General features: G+C 39.7%; 1 protein-coding gene across 1 annotated transcript; it reads left to right on the top strand.

Moving 5' to 3' along the window:
* Window positions 1-2,630: 2,630 nt before the first annotated feature.
* Window positions 2,631-19,098, top strand: mboat1 (membrane bound O-acyltransferase domain containing 1). Its single transcript, XM_086310825.1, has 13 exons — window positions 2,631-2,914; window positions 3,369-3,514; window positions 4,598-4,675; window positions 7,488-7,583; window positions 9,027-9,082; window positions 9,470-9,524; window positions 11,815-12,007; window positions 13,360-13,552; window positions 13,666-13,769; window positions 13,888-13,952; window positions 14,042-14,174; window positions 14,564-14,715; window positions 16,544-19,098. Exons 1-13 carry the CDS (start codon window positions 2,825-2,827, stop codon window positions 16,707-16,709), a joined length of 1,527 nt encoding a protein of 508 aa, XP_086166951.1. The 5' UTR covers window positions 2,631-2,824; the 3' UTR covers window positions 16,710-19,098.
* Window positions 19,099-20,325: the final 1,227 nt, after the last annotated feature.

Below are 20,325 nucleotides of genomic sequence, written 5' to 3' on the forward strand. Positions count from 1 at the left end.
TTCTTGTTGAGAACCGGTTCCCACTGTTTCAATTCCTTGGAATTGTTTGCCATTTTTGCAAACGATTCCCTTATCGATTCCAGTCGCCCCGAATGACGTCACCACGTTGCGGAGCGTCATTTACCTGGCAGGAAACACGGCGCGTAAGCAGCTCAAACGCTCAAAAGTTTGGTTATACTTTACGAGAACGGATGACAACAGGGCAACTTGCAATACTTGCAAAGTAGATATTTCATTTAAGGGAGGAAACACTACGAATATGCAAAAGCATTTACTCACAAAACAACGCGATGACCTTAAATGAATGTCGTGTTTTTAATTCCGCTCCGGACTCGTGAATCTCAACCCAGCAGCAGCGGTAACGTTTGCACGTCCTCTCCCGTTAATGCAGCAGGTAAATAATCAACAACAGTGCATATTATGTTAGCACGATCTGCCTTATTACAAAACCTGCCATTACTGTGCATTTAAGTGACCATGATGAGAGAGACGGACAGAGTCTGGCTCAGATGCTGGCAGTTCTCGCTGCAGTCTATCGGTAGCGTCTCCTTTCAGGCCAGGATAGACGAATGTCACTGAGCAGTGACTAAGTTTGTGGTAAAAGGCTTGAACCCATTTGCCACAGCAGATGATTTTCAGTAAGTGAATGTGTTTAATTGTAGGCAGGGACATTACTGGATATTCTTGTGTAATTGCTACAGAATAATTTATGCTATACTTTGTTATTGCTACAGGAGAATATTTATTTTATTATTTTACATTTACAATTTTTTTCCCTGGGGACCCTGTGACACCCCATTGAAGAGCCGGAAGCTGGATCTCTTAAGATCTCACTGCTGGGTTTGTAAGGCCATGTTACTCCTAAATTTCTATCTTGTTCAAAGAGAAGATAAAACAAAGTTCTAAGCTAATCGACCTGTGTGTTCTCCTTTTTTAAAAAGAATCGATAAGAGAATCGATAAAGAATCGAATCGTTAAACAGAATCGAAAATGGAATCTGAATCGTGAAAATCTTATCAATACCCATCCCTACCCTTGACCCTAACTAGTTTCCTAGTTCCTGCTGCTGAAAAACATGATTTAGTTAACGGATGGTGACAGGTGCCTAGTTTCTTCCAGACAGGAAGCTTCACCAGATCATTTTGTTTCTCATGGTCTGAGAGTTCTTCGGGTGTCTTTTGGCAACTCCAGATGTCCTGTCATATGCCTTTTACTGGTGGAATGCTACATGCATTGTCAACAATGTGAACTCATGTAGAAAGGTTTCTGCATTTCCAAAAAATTTTGGGCTTTGTCATTATGTATTTAAATGTATTGAATCCATTTTAAAATGAGGTAAAATAAGCTTTGTTACTAGCAGCCTGTTGCAAAAACAACACATTTCTTTTACATTTCTTTAGTTGGAACTCATGAAAGATGCCAAAGACAACAGCTCAGCAGAAATAAAGTTATATAGGTTTCGCACTAATAAAGTAATTACCAAAGAGCTGCTGACCAAAAAATGAGACATATTTCAGCATGCTGTGCAATGTGTTCTTACAAAACTTTGGGGAAACTGGACAAGTGGAGGAAAAGTGGCAGTCTTAAAAAAACTGTTTACAGGAGATGAACAGTTCCTGAAAAACATTTTTTTTTTTACTAATAGGAAAGAAATCCACCAAAGACCGGACACATTTAAGGCTCTTGTACAGTGAATACAGAAATTTACTGAGATTTTTTGATCCACCAATACCATCTGGAAAGCACAGCAATGATCACAAACACACTCTCAATGCAGTAAAGGCATAACTGGATAGAAAAACACACAATTAAGCACTATTCATGGACTATTCTCTCCAGAGCCCGGACCTCAATATTATTGAAGCAATGTGAGCAGTTTCATTTTAGGAGAGAACAAAACAAAAGACAGCCAACATCCAAAGACGAGCTTTCATTGTAAAAAAGTCTGGAGAACTATTCCTGAAGACTACCTGAATGATGAGAAGAAAGCTTGCCTTAGAGAATTCAGGCAAATTATTGACATTGAGATCAGTTTTCCCAAAAACTCTGTTTTTCCCTTATATACTGTATTTCCATGTATGTTTCAATAAAACACTATACCTATTACTCATTTTCCGTGCAAAATATAAATACATAAAGAGTTGCTTAAAGCTTTTGTACAGTACTGTGTTTATACTGGCTCATAAGTAACTTTTGTCCGTAAGTCTGAAAGAAAACGCACGTTCTGAGATGTTAAGTTCGAAAAAACACCGGAAGTTATGTGTAATAACATTTTTTATGTTTTTAAAACTGCTGCAACATTCTTGTTAAAACTTTTAACATCATAAGTAAAGGTTAAAGTTTAACTAGGATGTTGGCGCTAATGCACACGGGATTATGGGTTAATTTCGTCTTTCGTGATAAAGCTGATGTTTTCAAAACAAAAGCACACAAGTCAACTTTGCGTTTGCCTGGACACAATAGCAATCTGTGCTCTCCATTCATCAATAGTGGACTCTAGGACATTGTATGGTTAAAAGAAGACTTTAGGCTGGAAGAGATTTGTGCGGTTAGTTGAAGTCTGCGGTCTATTCGCTTTTATTTTGTAAGCCGCAACCGGAAGGGCTATTTATTTTTCGCCTGCCTTTGTCTAACTCGACTGGTACTGACGGGGAGGGAAAGAAGGAGGAGGGAGTGTTCCTGGTCTGTCGACTGGTTTGACTTGTCACAGGCGCTCAAGGGAAAACGATGAATTTCAGTCACAGAAAATAGTTCGTAGTTAGCTACAAACACACGTAAAGATAACCTGGCAAACCGAGGTGCCGTGACAGAACAGCTGCGTAGGATGGGCGAGCCGGCACAGACTCCGTTTAAAACCACTGGATCCGAGTGGCTGCTGCCTGTCAGTGAATACTTGGGCTTACCTCTTGATCAGGTAGGACAAGCGTGAGTCACAAGTCAGTGGGGCTATTTCGGAAGAATTAAATCTTTTGATATATTACTGGGTTTTTTTCTTAAAAAATAAATAAATTTCATGTCATAAATGATGTTCCGTCAATTAACCTTGTGTCACTTGTGGGACACACGTGCCGTGGCTCCTTAAAAGTCGTCCACGTCCACATTATTGTCCTTTTATTGGAGGCTTTGTCCAAAAACTAAATTCTGTCGTTTTAAAGAAAATTATTAATAATAAAAATAACGATACAGTCCTGCAACGTGTCATACGCTGCTGTTTTACGTCCCTATAAAAATTTTACACTATCATAGTACACTATGATAATATACCGTAAAGCCCTTAATTGCCTATAAAAGTATAAAACGTGAAATGTTTGTTGATTATCTCTCTTTGCTGTTCACCCCAATCCTCATTTTTATCTCTTCCCACACAGGTGAATTTTCTGGCATGCCAGCTGTTTGCCTTAACTGCTGCCTTCTGCTTTCGTCTCTACCTCAGCCCGGCCCATGTCAGTCCCCTGGTCAGGCACTTTGTTGCCGCTCTGCTCGGTATTGGTTTTCTCGTCTTCTGCTTTGGATGGTAATGTATGGCACTGTCTCACACACTGCTCCATTCATTTTTTTCTCCAGTATGTGAGTCAAAGATATTTTATGTGTCCATGTTTCAAAAAGTGTTTTCTGTCAATGAACAAAAACTTTATATTTTATAATTACAGAACAGTCTAGGCAATAAGCTACCAGAACTTTTTCTGTAATTTCACACACTTATGTTGAACAACTAAGATGTACTGAAACGGCACTTCTTTTTCTTCTACTAAGAAGTCTCAGGGGTTAAATATTCAAATGTCTTTACAATGACAGAAAGGGGAGTTTCACTAGCCTCACTTAATATCAAAGTGGGCTGTATGTGGGCCCACCTGTATAAGATTTAAATAAAATCAGAATGCAGTGATTAATGAATCATTTACATCACATGTTTAATTGGAAAAATACTACAAAGCAATGTGTTAAATGCTGAAAGAAAAAATGGTGTTGTCCTTGGAAAAATATGTGCTTAAAACATGGTAGCAGGTCAACGTAAGAAGAAAAAGACCAGACCACTGGATCAACAGTTCTTTAAGAATATGGTCTCAGGCCCTCAGGCTGCAGCACTAAAAACAGACCTTCTGTAGGAAAAATTATTGCATGCGCTCAGGAACACTTCATGTGAACCAGATCAAGAAAACACTTCTGCCTCCTGCCACTACAGCATCATCTGGGGTGTCTAGGTCCTTTAATGCACAAGGCATTGGTATAATCCACCTTTTGTGAAGGCCACATTAATAATAATGTAAGTTTTAGAGCAAAATAATATAGCCACTCTGACAACATGCATATTGTTTGTTTCAGCAAGACAATGCTAAACTACAACATTGAAATAGCCATGGTACTAACTGGCCTGGGTGCACAGTTAGAACATGTTTTTAATGCCTTGGGCTTATAATTGTAGTAGAACACTGAGGGTATGCGGTCATGAGACAAATTGGAAACGCATGTATTTGTATGGGTGTGTATCGTAGCGCTTTAGCAGCAGGTATCTGTGGGAAATGTGTTTAAGTTGTATTGGCACATGCTGCCTGTGTCATTGAAAAGACCTACAGAATGTTTTGTGTCACTTCTGCAGGTATTCCTCTCACATCCTGGCTGTGGTTGTTGCAAACTACCTGATCATCATCAAAGCTGACCTCAACAATGTGCACAGGTAAATTCAAGCCTCAAAGGCCAATCAACATAAAAGTCTAGGGAATGGCTATATAATGGATTCTGAAAGACAGAAACAAAAGTCTGAAACACCAGTGGATTCTTACATGGATTGTGCAACTGTTGCTCTTTTGCCCGTAATTCCTGTAACCATGAATTAAGCCTAGTCGGTCTGGTTGTAGTCGTTCTCATCGCACACACACCTTTCCGGTTGCATTGACTGACGTGCCTGCTTCATCAAGCCGGTATGTGATTGACAGGACTGCGTTTACCATGATAGGGCTGCAGAACTAGCTGTTGCTGTTTTCAGGTCAAACTTGCCAGACGAGATCAACCCAGCCCACAAGCCATTCACTTCATAGTAGAGATGGCACGATACCACTTTTTTATGTCCGATACCGATACCGATATCATAAATTTGGATATCTGCCGATACCGATATGAATCCGATATAGTGTTTTTTAATCAACAAAACTGTTTTTTAAATATCTTGCTGCATTTTGTATAAGTTCATACTCAAGTTTAAAACAACAACTACACTAAAGTTGTTATACCTGTATGCAAAAAAAATGTTTCATAGTTCAGCAATACTGATCAATCTAATAAACTTAAACCTACACCATCCTCCCTATTCTGGTATTTTAAAGAGTACTTAGCATAAATATTAAGCAACCTAACTAATAGGGTTCCAACTCCCAGCAACAACAAAAATAAATAAATAAAAAATAGGGAACCACCCCTCACGCTCTACCTCATGATGCTTAATCGACGTAATCAACCTTAATTTGATGCAGTGTGAAAAAAATGCACAGAAATCAATTATTTTTCAAGAAATATTAAATAGATTCAACATCTTTCTTCAACAAAATTGCAGACTGCACAGATGGTACCTTCCCAAAGGAAAAAGTACTATAGCTTACTAGGGTATATATTAGACTTAATAGTTACTATATACAGTAATGGACTTCTATTCATTTTGCATCAAATTAAAACTTTGGGTGTCAGATAATTATTTATTAAAAGCTCGACATTTTAAATGAGAATAAGAAAGAAAAGTATGTCTTTGTGCCCCCTTTTCCCTGTTAATGCCCTATCAGCCCCCCTGGCTAAACTTTGCTAGATCTGCCCCTGCACAGTTACCAGCGTCAGCTACGTAGAAAAAGATCCTGGAGTAGAAAGTAATATTAAATACATTCTAACAACAGCTGATCAAGCTTAAACGTGCTTCTGTTGTTCAGCCGCTGGTTTCCTCTTTCTGGTGCAAAGTGGGCCAAAAGCAAACTAGAGACACGGACTCGCGACAGAAAAGCCGATCAGCTGATCGTTAAGCAGTTTCATGATTGAAGTAGCAGCAAGAAGAGGCAGTCGCTCCATATATCGTTTGTTAAGCTTAACGCAGGAATGCTTTACAAACATTCAGAGATGGACTTACACACTTGCTTTACTTCTCTCGGGGATAACTTTGTCAGAGATGAAATGCCGGGTTGCTAGCGAAGCTCCAAATGCTATCCAGAGCACCGACAGGTCCCGCATGCCACAGCCGTTCTGAGGTGAGTTACGGCGTATTGCAAGTTTTGTGAGGTGCTTTCGTGATATTTAATGGATCGGATTACATTTTTTATTTTTCTCCGATATCCGATCCAGTAATTTAGGTCAGTATCGGACCGATACCGATACGTAATATCGGATCGGTCCATCTCTACTTCATAGGTGGGCTAAGTTGCTCAGTTTAAGCCCTTGAAGTTTACCACTCATTCACTCCCTGCCGCGCATTCCAAGAAAGACTTCATTCTACTTCACCTCGCCCCCTTTGTCTTCCTGTTCCAATGTGGCCTGAACGAAAGTACTTTTTTAAAGGCATGAAACCTTTGGAGAACACGTCAGGCAGGCAGCCAGGCATGCCAGCCTGACCAGTCTACTCATGAAGATAGCTAGCAGGTGTTTATGCGGATGTTGAAACTTTCATGTTTACAGGGTTTCAGTGGAACTCTTAAGAGCACATGCACATTTTCCATTATGTCTGGGTGGATATGGGTGTTGACTTCAGACAGCATGGCTCAGGTGTGTCTGGCAGTTGTTGCTTTTTTGTTTTTTTATGACTAGAGCAAAATTGTACGGTTATCTTGGTGAGGTATTCAAGGATTACCTGTAGGTAGAGCAAAGTAGAACTGGTATTGTTCTATGGCTTTGGAGGCAAAACACTGTGTAAACTCAACATGGGCTTCTGGACACACACCTCTGTGTCACTGACACGGGGAAACAAAGTAATTGAACATTTTAGGTTAAAGCCAGGACAATCTAGGGAACGATCAGAACAACGGGTGATCATTACTTTAAGATATGCCGATGTTTGTAACTGTTTAAAATTTTTTGACAATGTGAAATGTAAAGCAGAATATCAGGTTTTCAGTCCTGCAGAAATGACACAAGTTCTTACCTGTGCCTGTTCATTCTTTTGTTTTTCATTTGAGAGTGTGATGAAATAGTTGCGTCTTGTCAAAGTTAAACCATGCTGGAAGTTTTAGAGGTAGTGTAAATGGCACAAATATTTAAAAAAAAAGAAACATTATGCTCACTTTTTTTTTTTTTTTTTTTAATTTTTGTGAAGTAACCCAGAGAGGCAACAATCACTTGCAGTAATTTCTAATGACTCATAAGTTAAGGAAACTTCTTAATCTCCTCAAATGCATTTACTGGTGACTCAACTGTTACCACACCAGCTTGTCCTTTTTCTTTTTTTCTAGGTATTGTATTAAACGATTGATTGAACTGCCCTTTACTTTATTTACTTTGTGTCATTCTTTTCCACTCAGGTATTCCATGGTGATATCTATGGGCTATCTGACTGCGTGCCAAGTGAGCCGAGTCTTCATCTTTAACTATGGAATACCTTCCACTGACTTCTCTGGGTGAGGAAAATCTGAAGCATTTCTTTCTCTCTCCTCTTTGCCACACCTTCTTTGTGACAGCACATTATGGAGACATTTGAGGTTTAGATACGTTATCAGTTTCCACCCTTGGTGGTACCAGCTTACACACCGACTCCCCCAGCCTTGTGTACATATAAAACAACTGAAGAAAAAAAAAAAATAGCAGCAGCATTGTTCACAGTTGACGCTGCCCAGCTTAGGCTGCTTTCTGCCTCCCATTTTAATTGGAAATGTCTGTTTTTCTATGTGTGGTTATACTTTATAAAGCGACAGCTGACTTTGCTGGCCTCTGTATTCAGCAGCAGCTACTTTGCCTTGTTCCAGTGCGGATTAATTTGTTGGCAGCCTCATTTAGACTCCATGTGACTTTAGAGATGAGCAGCCAGGACTGTGAGTCAGCCTCTGGTGATCCCATATTGAATTAGGGATCCAGATTTTATTTTATTTTTTGATACACTTTCATGTTTCGGTATCAATTCAGTACAAAAAAACCCAAAAAACAAACTACATTCACTACTTAACTTTGTTTCTGAGCAAAGGTTGTGTGAGTCAGACTGAACAGCAGTCATTCATGCTGATAGATTTCTGGTTTCCCTCTATATTTCTTGCTCTGTCTTTAGTAGGGTGTTATGCATCTAGCCATTGTCTCTAAAGTCTGTTTGCATTTGTTCAAGAGCATTTCCATGAACTGAAATTGACACTTGACATGAAAATCATAGGTACTATGCCCGCTCTATAATGTACAAAATGGAAAATGGAGCCTGTATGCTATAGTACTGGAGTTTTGCACATACTGGCTGAAAACATTACTTCAGAGCCCCCTGCCAGCTCTCACTGAGCTGGCACTGCCAGCCACATGGCCAGCCTCTCTCTGCCTCAGTTTTCCATGCTGTGCACACAATGCAGCCCTCACACCAACACAAACTAGTGTGTGTGTGCAAGAGAGACGTAGTTTATATGTGGACACACATTCACATGAGTTTCCTAAATGTGTGCTTGATAAGCTGAAAATCTAGCTGTGCTGGTTTAAAAGGGGCCCGATGATCCAATGAAGCTCTGGGGATAGGAAAGTATTGCATTGGATTAATAAGTGACCTGATTTGCCACAACTAGAGAAGAATGAAGTGATTCACAATGGTAAATAAATCCAAGAGTCTCTCACAGAGGCTCGGTGAGCTTGGGAAGTGCTGTGCTTAAATTGGTAATGACTTAAGTTTTTACTTTCACTTAAAAAACAAAACAAAAACATATATTAGAATTGCTATGCTATCATACTTGCAACATTTATACAATTTAAAATGATTATTAAAGTGAAATCTTTTCAAATTTGCCCACCTACAATCAGGCACAGGTTGTGAGCATCAATTTCTAAACTTCTTAAGATAAATTAAAAACAATAATTTACCATCTTTCTCTGCCCAGACCTTTGATGATAGTAACACAGAAGCTCACCACGTTGGCTTTCCAGCTCCATGACGGTAAGTCAGACAAGTGGATGCACACATACATATGGAAGCTCAGCACATTGGCAAGCCTTTCACAGCATGCTGTCTGAGTAACTTAACAGGGATGACAGGCTTTTACACACATTTTCACACCTGTTGTAAAACATTTAGCCTAGGCTTTTATTAAAACGCGTCCTTCTGATTCTCTTCTAATGTAATGTCGAAGTCATAATTGTGAGCCACAAAATGTGCAGTCATTGATGTTGTTAGTAACATTTGTGGTTTTTTTTTTTCCATTGTGAGTTGTTAGTGTTTCAGTGAAAAAGTCTCTTAGAGTCAGAATTAAACATCTGTTAAAGAAGGACAAGAGAAGGGGGGAGGGGGGAATTAAAGATATCAACAACTCCATATTTTTTTCAGGTATGTGTAAGAAGACTGAACAGTTGACACAGGAGCAGAAGCTCATGGCTATAAAGTAAGTTTACACAGCAAAGCAAGTTAGTAACTTACTGTGGTAACTGTGTGTGTGGTTTTTTTTAAACAGAGTCTAATTTTAACAGACTAGAGATCTTTGGGATTTTCCTATGTCCGATTTTAGCCTTCAAGTCTGCATAGATAAACATACATATACCAGCCACTTTATTAGGTACACTTGCTAGTATTGGGTTGGCCCCCCTTTTGCATTTCAAACTCTTTATTTTTCATGACACTGATTCACCAAGGTGCAGGAAACATTCTTCAAATTTTAGTCTATATCAGGGGTGGGCAACTCCAGGCCTCGAGTGTCGGTGTCCTGCAGGTTTTAGATCTCACCCTGGGTCAACATACCTGAATCAAATGATTAGTTTGTTACCAGGCGTCTGGAGAACTTCAAGACATGCTAAGGAGGTAATTTGGCCATATAGATCAGCTGTGATTGGATCAGGGACACACCTGAAACATGCAGGACACTGGCACTCGAGGCCTGGAGTTGCCTACCCCTGGTCTTTGTCAACATGACTGCATCACAGAGCTGCTGCAGATTTGTCAGCTACACCTTCATTATGCAGAATGATTTCAAATTCCTGTACCATCACAACTCAAAGGTGCTCTATTCAACTGTGACTGTGGAGGTCTTTTGAATCCACTACAGTTTGCGATGATGTGAGCTGTGAGATATGATGCTGGAAGCAATCATTAGACAATGAGTACATTGTGGTCATAAAGAGATGGACATTGTCAGTAACAATACTCAAGTAGGCTGTGCCATTGGACAATGCGCATATGGTGCTAAGTGGCCCAAAGTGTGGCCCAAAAATAGCCCCCAGACCACTACACCACCACCACCAGTCTAAATTGTTCATACAAACCAGGATGGATCCATACTTTCATGGTGTTTACACAAAATTCTGACCCCGACCCAAATGTTGCACCAGAAATTAAGACTTATCAGACCAGGTAACCTTTTCTAGTCTTGTGCTGTCCAGTTTTGGTGAGCTCGTGTGAGTTGTAGCCTCAGTGTGGTACCTGGTGCTTCAAGGGTTGATAAATGTTCTATTTACAGATGCTCGTCTGTAGCTCTTAGTTGTAACAAGTGGTTATTTGAGCTACTATTGCCTTCTTATCAGCTTGACCAATCTGGCGATTTTCCTCTGAGCTCTGGCGTCAGCGATTCTTTTTTGCCTAGAGAACCACTGCTTATTGGAGATTTTCTCTTTTTCTGACCATCTCCAGAGATAATTGTGTGAGAAAATCCCAGTAAAATCAGCTTTTTCTGAACCACCAGTCTGGCAATAAGAACTATACCACATTCAAATCCACTTAATTCAACTTTATTCTATACTGTACTGCTCGGTTTGAACTTCAGCATTGACCGTGTCTACATGCCTAAATGCATTAAGTGGCTGCCATGTCATTGACTGACTACACATTTGGATTAAGGAGCAGTTTAGCAGGTGTACCTAATAACGTAACTGGTGAGTGTAATCCTATAATGTAAAGTTTACATGTGCAGCAAAGATGTGCAGATACTTTAACAGTGCATCTGAACTTGGACCTTATTTAAAGAATAAATAACTGTTTCTTTTCCTTTAGCCACGAAGGACAATGACAAGGACATGAAATCATGGTGAATAGTTTATTTATGGAAAAAAGCATGCTGGGAACTTAGAAAAGAGACATCGTTTTGCATGGAAAAACATTTTTGTGCATGTGAATTCATGAAATCACATTATCAATGGACTGTACTATGCATGCCGTTTTAAAATGAATTTAAATGTATTTTAAAAGCAGCCATAAAATATAGCCGCCTACCTGTGCAATAACCCAGTAGCTGTAAATCTGGTAATTGATGTGTTTGTCATAATACTTAAATATTCGATTAACTGGACTAATTTTGTTCTTATTTATCAGGGACCAGACATTGTCCTTATTCCAGTTTTGCATACAAGTTCTCCTGTACTGTAAATATTACACATAGTTTGTAACATGGATGGAAGCACATTTGGTCATGAATTAGGTCAGGTTTTAATACCCATCCTGGTTCGTTTTATTGCTCGGCAGCTGGTATATGTACAGGGTCAGAGAAACAGAGTTAAAGGCGAGCAATGATGCTGACTGATCATGACCTGTTGGATGTTTAATTTAAAACTAGATGGCATGTATTTCTCAGATCACCTTGGAAGAAAATCTAAAGTAGCACCGTCACGTTTCACTCAAAGCGATCTCAGTTAGTGTTTCGAAAAGGTTTGTTTCTTTTCAGTGATTTCTGCCTCGTCTCTTTGTAGTGTGAGGCCTTCTCTCATCGAGTACCTGAGTTACAATCTGAACTTTCTGAGTGTCTTGGTGGGGCCATGCAGTAACTACAAAGAGTACATAGACTTCATAGAGGGCAGACACATCAGCACGAGGCTCAAGCAGCAGCATGCCTCAAGTAATCGGCAGAATGGCTACAATAAGACCCAGGACCCATCACCTCTGGTAAGTTCATGAATACTGGTTACTACTCTTGTAGTCTTTAACTTTTTTCATTTTTATATTGATAGGTTATTGTTTTATCAGGAGGGGGATTAAATGCTTATCCAGCAATATGTTTCGTCTTCCATTGGTTGGAATCTCTGTAACTTTACTACAGTGGCTTTACTTCTTGTTCTTGTTTTATTGAAAGAGCGTTTGAACTGTCCTTTACTTTACATCATTCACAGTTCAAAAATAATTCTTTTACTGGGATGTGGTGCATGCTTACACTTGATTCATTTTGACTCTCTTCCCCATCTTCTTAGCTAGTTTTCTTCTGATTGGCTGTTCCTTGGAAATAAGTTTACACAAGTTCACAGCAAGAGTTGCGTGTCTGAATTGACATGAGGATCTGGCCTTCTTGATATCCTACAGAAACAAGAGTAGATAAAACTTAGAACAGGTGTTTAGAGAAGTCTAAATTGAATAAAGATGTGCAAAATTTCGCCTACGCACAATGAATATTTTTGGAATTACAGGCCCTTAAAATTCACGTTAGCAGGCCAGGACTTTTAAGGACTAAAGAGCAAAACGACCTTGCTATGATGTAACTTCTTTTGACCTGTTATCTATCCAACATTGTGAAAACACCCTTGAAGTTCTCTATTGAATTCTCAGAAAACAAATAAAACGTCTAAGCTATAAATGTTTATTTCGGTTACTCTGTCATAGTAATTGAAATCTGTGCAAAGTTGCTATCAAAATTATGATGCATCCCGTGATGCTAGCGCTGAAAGTTGATTATAGAAAATTAGATTTTTCTTTACATTGTAAAACTTGCAGAGGGTGTAAAATTACATTGGTTGCAGTTTTTAATAGCTGAAATTTGTTTCATGTGATAGCTGTTGTACTTAAAGAGTTATGCTGGAAAAAACAATAAGGTTACCTAAAAAGCACCAAATTTCAACTTAACCTCTTTAGCATAAATTACATGGGGGCCTATAACTCAGAAAATACCTTCAGTAGGGAGGTTAAAGTTTTGCATGGCTTCATTTTCATAAAAAAACTATAGAAAGGTCTTGGCTGATGTGGACTAGATAAAAATCTGCTACAAACATATAGTCGCAGAAGGTCAGATATTACTGAGGTACCCAGGAGGACTTTTTTCAGCTTCAAAGAAAATGTGTAACTTCTGTGGTGAACATTTTAAATGTATCCACTAGAGCAGAGCTACAAACTGATAGTTTGTGTCTGGTTTCTCTTGGGTTAAGTTAAGCCATAGATGCTGATTGCTTAAGATTTAATGGTAATCCTAATATTCTCCATTTGTAATGGTGCTTCTATCAGTGCTCAGAAGTAATTTGCTTTCTCTGCAGAACGCCGTTTGTCATAAGCTGCTAGTCTGCGCCGGCTGTATGCTGTTCTTCCTTACTGTCACTCGGTCCTTGCCCATAAAGTACAACGTTGACCCCGACTTTGTGAGCCAAGCCTCCTTCCTCACCAGGCTCACTTATGCTTTCTTCTCCATACAAGCTGCAAGGCCCAAATTCTACTTCGCCTGGACATTAGGTGGGTATTTAGTGCGTCTGTGTGTTTTACTTGGCCAGTTTGTTTTGTTTTTTATTGCTTCTGGGGACAAATGCCACGGATGTCATGTGATGATCTTCTTCTTCCTCTGTCAGCTGATGCAGTCAACAATGCTGCAGGATATGGTTTCCTTGGGATGGATGAACATGGAAAGCCATCCTGGGACCTCATCAGCAACCTCAACATCATCGGGATTGAGGTGCCGCGTTTCAGATGCTTAAAATCGAGACCATGATCTTTCAGCACTGTGTCCAATTGTGAGTTAATTAGACACTGGAGCACACTCTTATTGTAGCTATTGATCTTTTTTCTTTTAGACAGCAACCAGCTTCAAGACCTTCATAGACAACTGGAATATTCGAACAGGAATTTGGCTTAAAACGTAAGTGTTGCGAGTGTGAAATCAAATTGTGTGCACAGTCGGAAAGTGGGGGAAAAAAAAGTGAAATTCCCAACCCGTTCCTTTTTCAGGGTGTGCTATGACCGAGCACCAAAGCACCGTTTGGCGTTGACCTTTATCCTGTCTGCTTTGTGGCATGGTGTTTATCCAGGGTACTATTTTACCTTCCTCACCGCCATCCCCATCACCATAGCAGCAAGAGCTGTAAGTTGTCTACATTATCTGCAAAGTAATGCTCTAAAATACAAATGGAAGGTAATCGGACTGTATGGACACAAACTGACCATGAATAGATGGGACAGCTCTTGTTACATTTACAACGGTAGCTTTGTGAAGATTAAGGATATTTCAGTTTCCTCAGTACAACTACAAACAAAAACATATCTTATCAGTATGAAAGTGGCTCTAAAAATGTTTTTGGTGCCTGTTCAAACAAAACCTCTCTGGGAACAGCTTTAACTGACTTTTTATTGCACTTGGCACTTTCTGCTTCTCGCATGTTAATTAAATAGTTCAACAAAAGTTTTCCTTGAATACACTAATCCTGTCATCTGTTAAACGATAATTGTTGTCCGTCTGCCTCTCCCCACCAGATACGGAGGTCAATTCGTCATTACTTCCTGGGCTCCAGAGTGATGAAGCTGGGTTATGACATCTTGACTTGGGCAGCCACACAGCTGGCCATCTGCTACACGGTCATGCCTTTTCTCCTTCTTGCAGTTAACTACACTATAGTTTATTACAGGTACGTCATACCCCGCTTTAATCAAATTATCCTTTTGCTTCAACTCTGTGTGGTTCTGCGTTCTATTAATCTTTCTATGTACTCATACATGTGAAGGTGAGCAGGAACCCCTCTACATACATCCATAAACTTCCAAAGAGGCATAATCACGCTGACTGTAACCACAGGCATGCCGAGTGGATTGTCAACAGTTCTTATATCATGCGTCAATAAACCGTTCTTGGCCACATTTCCTCTCTTTGACAGTTGAGCGAGAGACAGGAAGTAAGGGCAAGTCCCCGAGACTGCTCTTTGCAATGCTCTAGATTCTCCTTTAGCTCTAGCATAATAAATCCCCTTTATTTCCTTATTTTCTGCAGTAAATGTCTGTCTGCACACCTGTAGACCATATAGGAGCACGCAACTGTGTGTTTATGTAGTATTTAAAAATCCTTTACTATTTAAAAACATAAAACAATTCGGTGACGTTTCATGTTCGTGTGTATTTTGATGGTCTTAGAACTAATTTTTAATCCACACTCACTGGCCATTTTATTAGGTATACCATGTTAATACTGGTATTAGCATGCTAATACTGGTATTGTTAGCATGGTATAGCTTTGAAGGCCCTTTTGCCTTCAAAACTGCTTCAGTTTTTTCACAGCATTGGCTCACCTAGGTTCATTAGTCCATACTGACATGCAAAAGCATGACAGTTGCTACAGATTTTCTTTGCTGCTCATCCATGATGTGAATTTCCTAAACTACCACATCCCAAAGGTGCTTTTAGATTGAGAGCTGTTGATTGTGGAGGATATTTGAGTACATGTTCAAGAAACCAGTTTTGGGGTTAATTTTTTCTGCATTTTGGCATGGTGTGTTATTGTGCTGGTAGCACCATTAAAAACTAGTTACATTGTGGTTACAAAGGGATGAACATGGTCAGCAACAATAGTCAGGTAGGTCAGTTTGAGCTTAATGGGCTCAAAGTGTACCAAGGTGTGGTCCCCCACACCATTGCACCACCAACAGCAGCCTGAACCATTAATACCATGCAGGGCGTGCCTTGTAGAGTCATGCTTTCATGGTGTTTACACCAAACTCTGACCCTAACGTCTGAATCTGGCAGCAGAAATTGTAACTCATCAGCATCTTATCCAAGCAACGTTCTTCCAGTGTCTAGTTTTGGAGAGCCACTGTGAGATTCCTGTTCTTAGCTGACAGCATGGTGTGGTTTTCTGCTACTATTGTGCATTAAGAGATGGTCTTCTGCATATCTTGGTTGTAATTATTTGGGTGTAATAATGTGAATCACCGTTACTTTCCTATCAGCTCTAAAGTAGTCTGGCCATTTTGACCTCTGGCATCAACAAGGCATTTTTACCCAGAGAACTGCTTCTTACCAGATATATTTTTATTTTATTTATTTATTTTTAACCATTTGGACCACCAGACTGTTGTGTGGGAAATTGTCAGTTGCTCAGCAGTTTCTGAAATGCTCAGGATACTCCAGCCATCTGGCACCAACAACCATGTCACATCCAAAGTCACTCACTTCACCTTTCTTTCTTTCTCATTCTGTTGCTTAGTTTGAACTTCAGCAGGTCATCTTAACCATACTCACGTGCCTAAATGCATTATGTTGTTGCCATGTGACTAGTTTTGAAACATATGATGACTGCTTGCCCCATTGTAAACACAATGCGCATGGTTTCTTGTCATAAGTTAGTAGTTAAGTGTGATATTGTTGCTCGTTTCTAATCTGAATTATTAATGAATCTAGTATAAATCTAGCTGGATCATTTTTTTCCCTACATAATAAAAGTTCCACTCTGTTTTTCCCACCTAGGTCCATGTACTTCCACGTGCACATAATCAGCATTCTGGCTGCAGTCGCCCTGCATCGCAAACATAAACCCAGGGAACCCACCACCAAAACCTCCTCTGTCTCCTCCTCCGCTCCGTGCTCAGCCCAGTGCCAGCATGTTCACTCCAACAACAATGACAAAGACTGAAAATCTCACTTCGCGTTCTTTTACCAGGCTTTTAGGACTCTGTCTCCTCTCAAAGACAAATGAGTATCCCTAGGGCATTCAGCCAGCTTGAAATGGGAAAACATTGTGCTATTTATTTTTTGACTATACAGAGTAAAGGAAATTTGTACTTATGGTACTGGATGTGTACGGGGAGAGCCCTCTCCCATGATTGAAGCTCATCAGGCAGACACTGAAGAAAAACCTCAGCTGAGGAAATGGTTCTGGTACAACCACCACCACCGCCACCAGAATGCTGGCCCCCAACCCCCTTTCCCCTTTTACCTACTCCCGCTCCCTGCAGCTTTTCCTCCCTCCTTGGCCATCTCACCAGCACCAGCCTGCCTCCTCCAACAACAATACAACAGTGTGAAGAGAGTATTGAGACTCACTTTCGTTCCTGTCCTCAATCTGTGCTGTCCCACTGACTGGTGGGATCTCAGCCAGCACAATGGGTCTGCAGCTCATAAACGGGCCACAAATACCAGGACACATGCACACGCAAACTCATGCATAAATAGACACTAGGAAACAAAAACGCACATATAGTCGCTCTTAGACATGTTTGTACTCGGTCGCATTCGGGCGGCACACAAAGGCTGCCCTTGTGAGGCTGCAGAGGAGCATGCCAAGAGGAGGCTGCACCCGCTGCACTCGCTCTGCCCAGAGGATTTTGTAGATCTGTGTGGGTGATGGTTCGCCCCACTGTTATATCCCAACAGCCACTGTCAGTGACCCCCGAGTGTGTGGACCTAATCATGAACTGTCACAATACTTCCACTGTTTACTGGCTTGGATTAAAACCACATGAAAAACTAATCAGACCATGGAGCTCTTAAGCTTTTTAGTGGAAGCCTTAATATTACTGTTAACCATTACTAATGTTTTTAATGAGTATGGCAGCTCCTTCAGGTGAGGAGACTAGTATTTTATAGTTTCTATATTTCTTGGCTTCAGTCCCTGTGAACAAAAAGGAAAAGGTAAGAAATAAAATGAAATCTTTTGCCCCTGTTGGTTGAAAGCCAAAGTACACTTCCCATAGTTAAATTAGTAAAGTTGATCTATTCCTCTACTGAAAGTCCCCTTTTCTCTAACAGTGACAAAAGTGAAGGTAGTTAATGTGCACAGTGCTCAGTCCCTGTTGGCAAAATGTCAAGGAAGCTGAGAAAAGGCTCAAAATGGAAATTATGATCTGAAAAAGTGATGTTTCCGTGATTCTTTGTAGCAGCGGAGGTTTGATTTAACAGAGACATCTGGTGGTTGTGTGAACTGAGCTGAGCCAAGTCATGAAGAAAAGTCATCTGACTGACATAAACAGCCATTTTTCCATGTGACACGATGGCGTTGCATCAGAATTCATTTTCTTCCCTGCACAAGCGTTTCCTTTTGCACAGATGATGCTGAAAAACTAGAAGTTAATGTGCAGATTACAGACTGTAAACACGAGACACCTTTGCCTTTTTAATTTATTTTGCAGTACTTTTGTTTTTTTTTTAAATTTTAGGACTGATTACAGATTTTGGAGCATTAGTAGTTTTAAAGGTGGCACAGTCGGATTGTTCTTTAATGGTGCTGTCTGCAAGCTATGTGATAGCTTTTCAATACGTTTGTTATAACACGAGTTGCAGTGCAAGATGTTGTTTTGTAAAGAAAATGCGCATCACATTTGAAAATGTCTTACAATGCATTATACAAGTTGCCTAGTGCATCACGTTTAATCACGTTAGAAGAACAATCTTAATGTTTTTTTATTATCCGTGTTGGAATTTAATCTAAACTTGATAACGACAGAAAATGTTCGCCTGTTTGGCTCACTTTTTACATACTGACTAAACCCTTAAATTTATTAAGGCTCTGCTTTTAGGCTTGACTTTTTGACATATCAGGTGATGTTACAGCTGCTTCACAAAACTTGGGATGAGGAGAAAGCATGAATTTAACACTTAAAAAATAGACATACCAGGGTATTTTAAAGGAAGTTAAAAATGCTATTAAATTTTTTTTGAATATGGTAATCTTTGAACGTACATGAGTACATTTGGGTCTAAAAAGTGTGAGTGTATTACACTTGGTACCCACAGGCCTCATTAACCCGGCAACATATTTGTGGCTCCACGGGTTTCTGTGTCGGCGCTGTGATTTTAGAGCAGGAAGACGAGCAGAGGGGCAGATTTACAGTATGAATATGTTGACGAGCAGCTATTTAAATGATTTAATACCGATACTGAAGATATTTTTGTATTTGCTTTGATGATGTTTGCTGTCTAATTGTACTGACTGTGAGAATGTGAGATTTTCTGATTACACCAGTGCTCCATTTTAGTGTTTTGTGTGGAGGAAAGTCTGAGTAACAAATAAAGCTCGAATGAAACTCTGTTGCAGGTTTATTATAAACTATAACGAAGACGCTTTTTGTTTTTGTGCTCTGAAGATGTGACTGTAAAACCTCTTTTAGGAACAAACAATTTCTGATGTCAGAAGAAAACATTTGCTGTGTTCGTTCTTACAGTTTGCTCTCCTTCTCCATGCGACGCCTCTCCCCACAGCAATTTAACCTCGGATGATATTCTCAAAGGGGCTCAGTCTTTGTCCCTTGTGTCACGTCTTTTCCCATGTGACACAGACGTGTGTGGGTGTGTGTGTGCGCGTGTGCAGTGATTCTGCCTGAATTCAGTCACGTAATGACAACTGTGAGGCAAGACGAGAGGAAAACAAACATGTATAAAATGAAGTGAACAATCACTACACTGCCTGACTGTTTTCATTTTAGAGAGACTCAAATACCTCAGCTGTTATTAAAACAACAACAGCTGATCAGAAAAGTATGGATGCTTGCATAGCTAGTTTTTGCAAATATAACCAATCATCTAGAGGGATTAGAAAAGTTGAGAGTATGCACCTTTTTTTAGTCAGCTGTAGTGTTTGCATATTTCTTAGAAATCCTCAACCTGTCACCTAAAAATGTGTAAACAAGTTGGATAAGTTTTCCACACAAGCTACAAAAATGTACAGGATGAAAGGAAAAAATGACTAATCTATGAAGTTTGATCAAATTACAGAATGAAAAAAGAAAAGATTATCATACATTTCATCATCGAAACAAATAACAAAACAAAATTTAACTGTCCTTAATGAACAATATAAAACAAGAAAAAGCCTCCACTTATTGTTCAGGCTCAGTCCTTGTCTTTCATTTGTTCATGCATTCTGTGCTAGTCCTCCTAAATCTTTGCTACTATTTGATCCAAACGCTTGCACAGGAGTAGGAAGAGATATTAAAAAAAGGAGGAGAGGCTGGAAGTTCCTGGATCATAAAGAAAAGCACAGCTTCACTTTCCCAAGCTGACAGAATGTTAATGATCCAAAGGCAAAGTTTTGAAATGACTTTCAAAATGCTTGTAATTCCTAAACAGTGAATGAAATACTTTTGCTAAACCCTGAGAATTAAACCTGGAAGTCTGCACTTCAATTCCATCTTGATACTTTGATTTAACATCCACTGCGTTGGTGTGAAGAGGCAAAATTAATCATCATTTGCAGATAGCCTGATGGCTGAAGAGCTGCAGGCCACGCATTTACATTACATACATTTAAAAAC

This window comes from Aulonocara sp. 'chitande type north' Nkhata Bay, linkage group LG11 (assembly GCF_057382095.1).
Source record: "Aulonocara sp. 'chitande type north' Nkhata Bay isolate Kocher_YH1m ecotype deep benthic linkage group LG11, A_spYH_male_GT1.1, whole genome shotgun sequence".
Classification (NCBI taxonomy): Eukaryota; Metazoa; Chordata; class Actinopteri; order Cichliformes; family Cichlidae; genus Aulonocara; species Aulonocara sp. 'chitande type north' Nkhata Bay.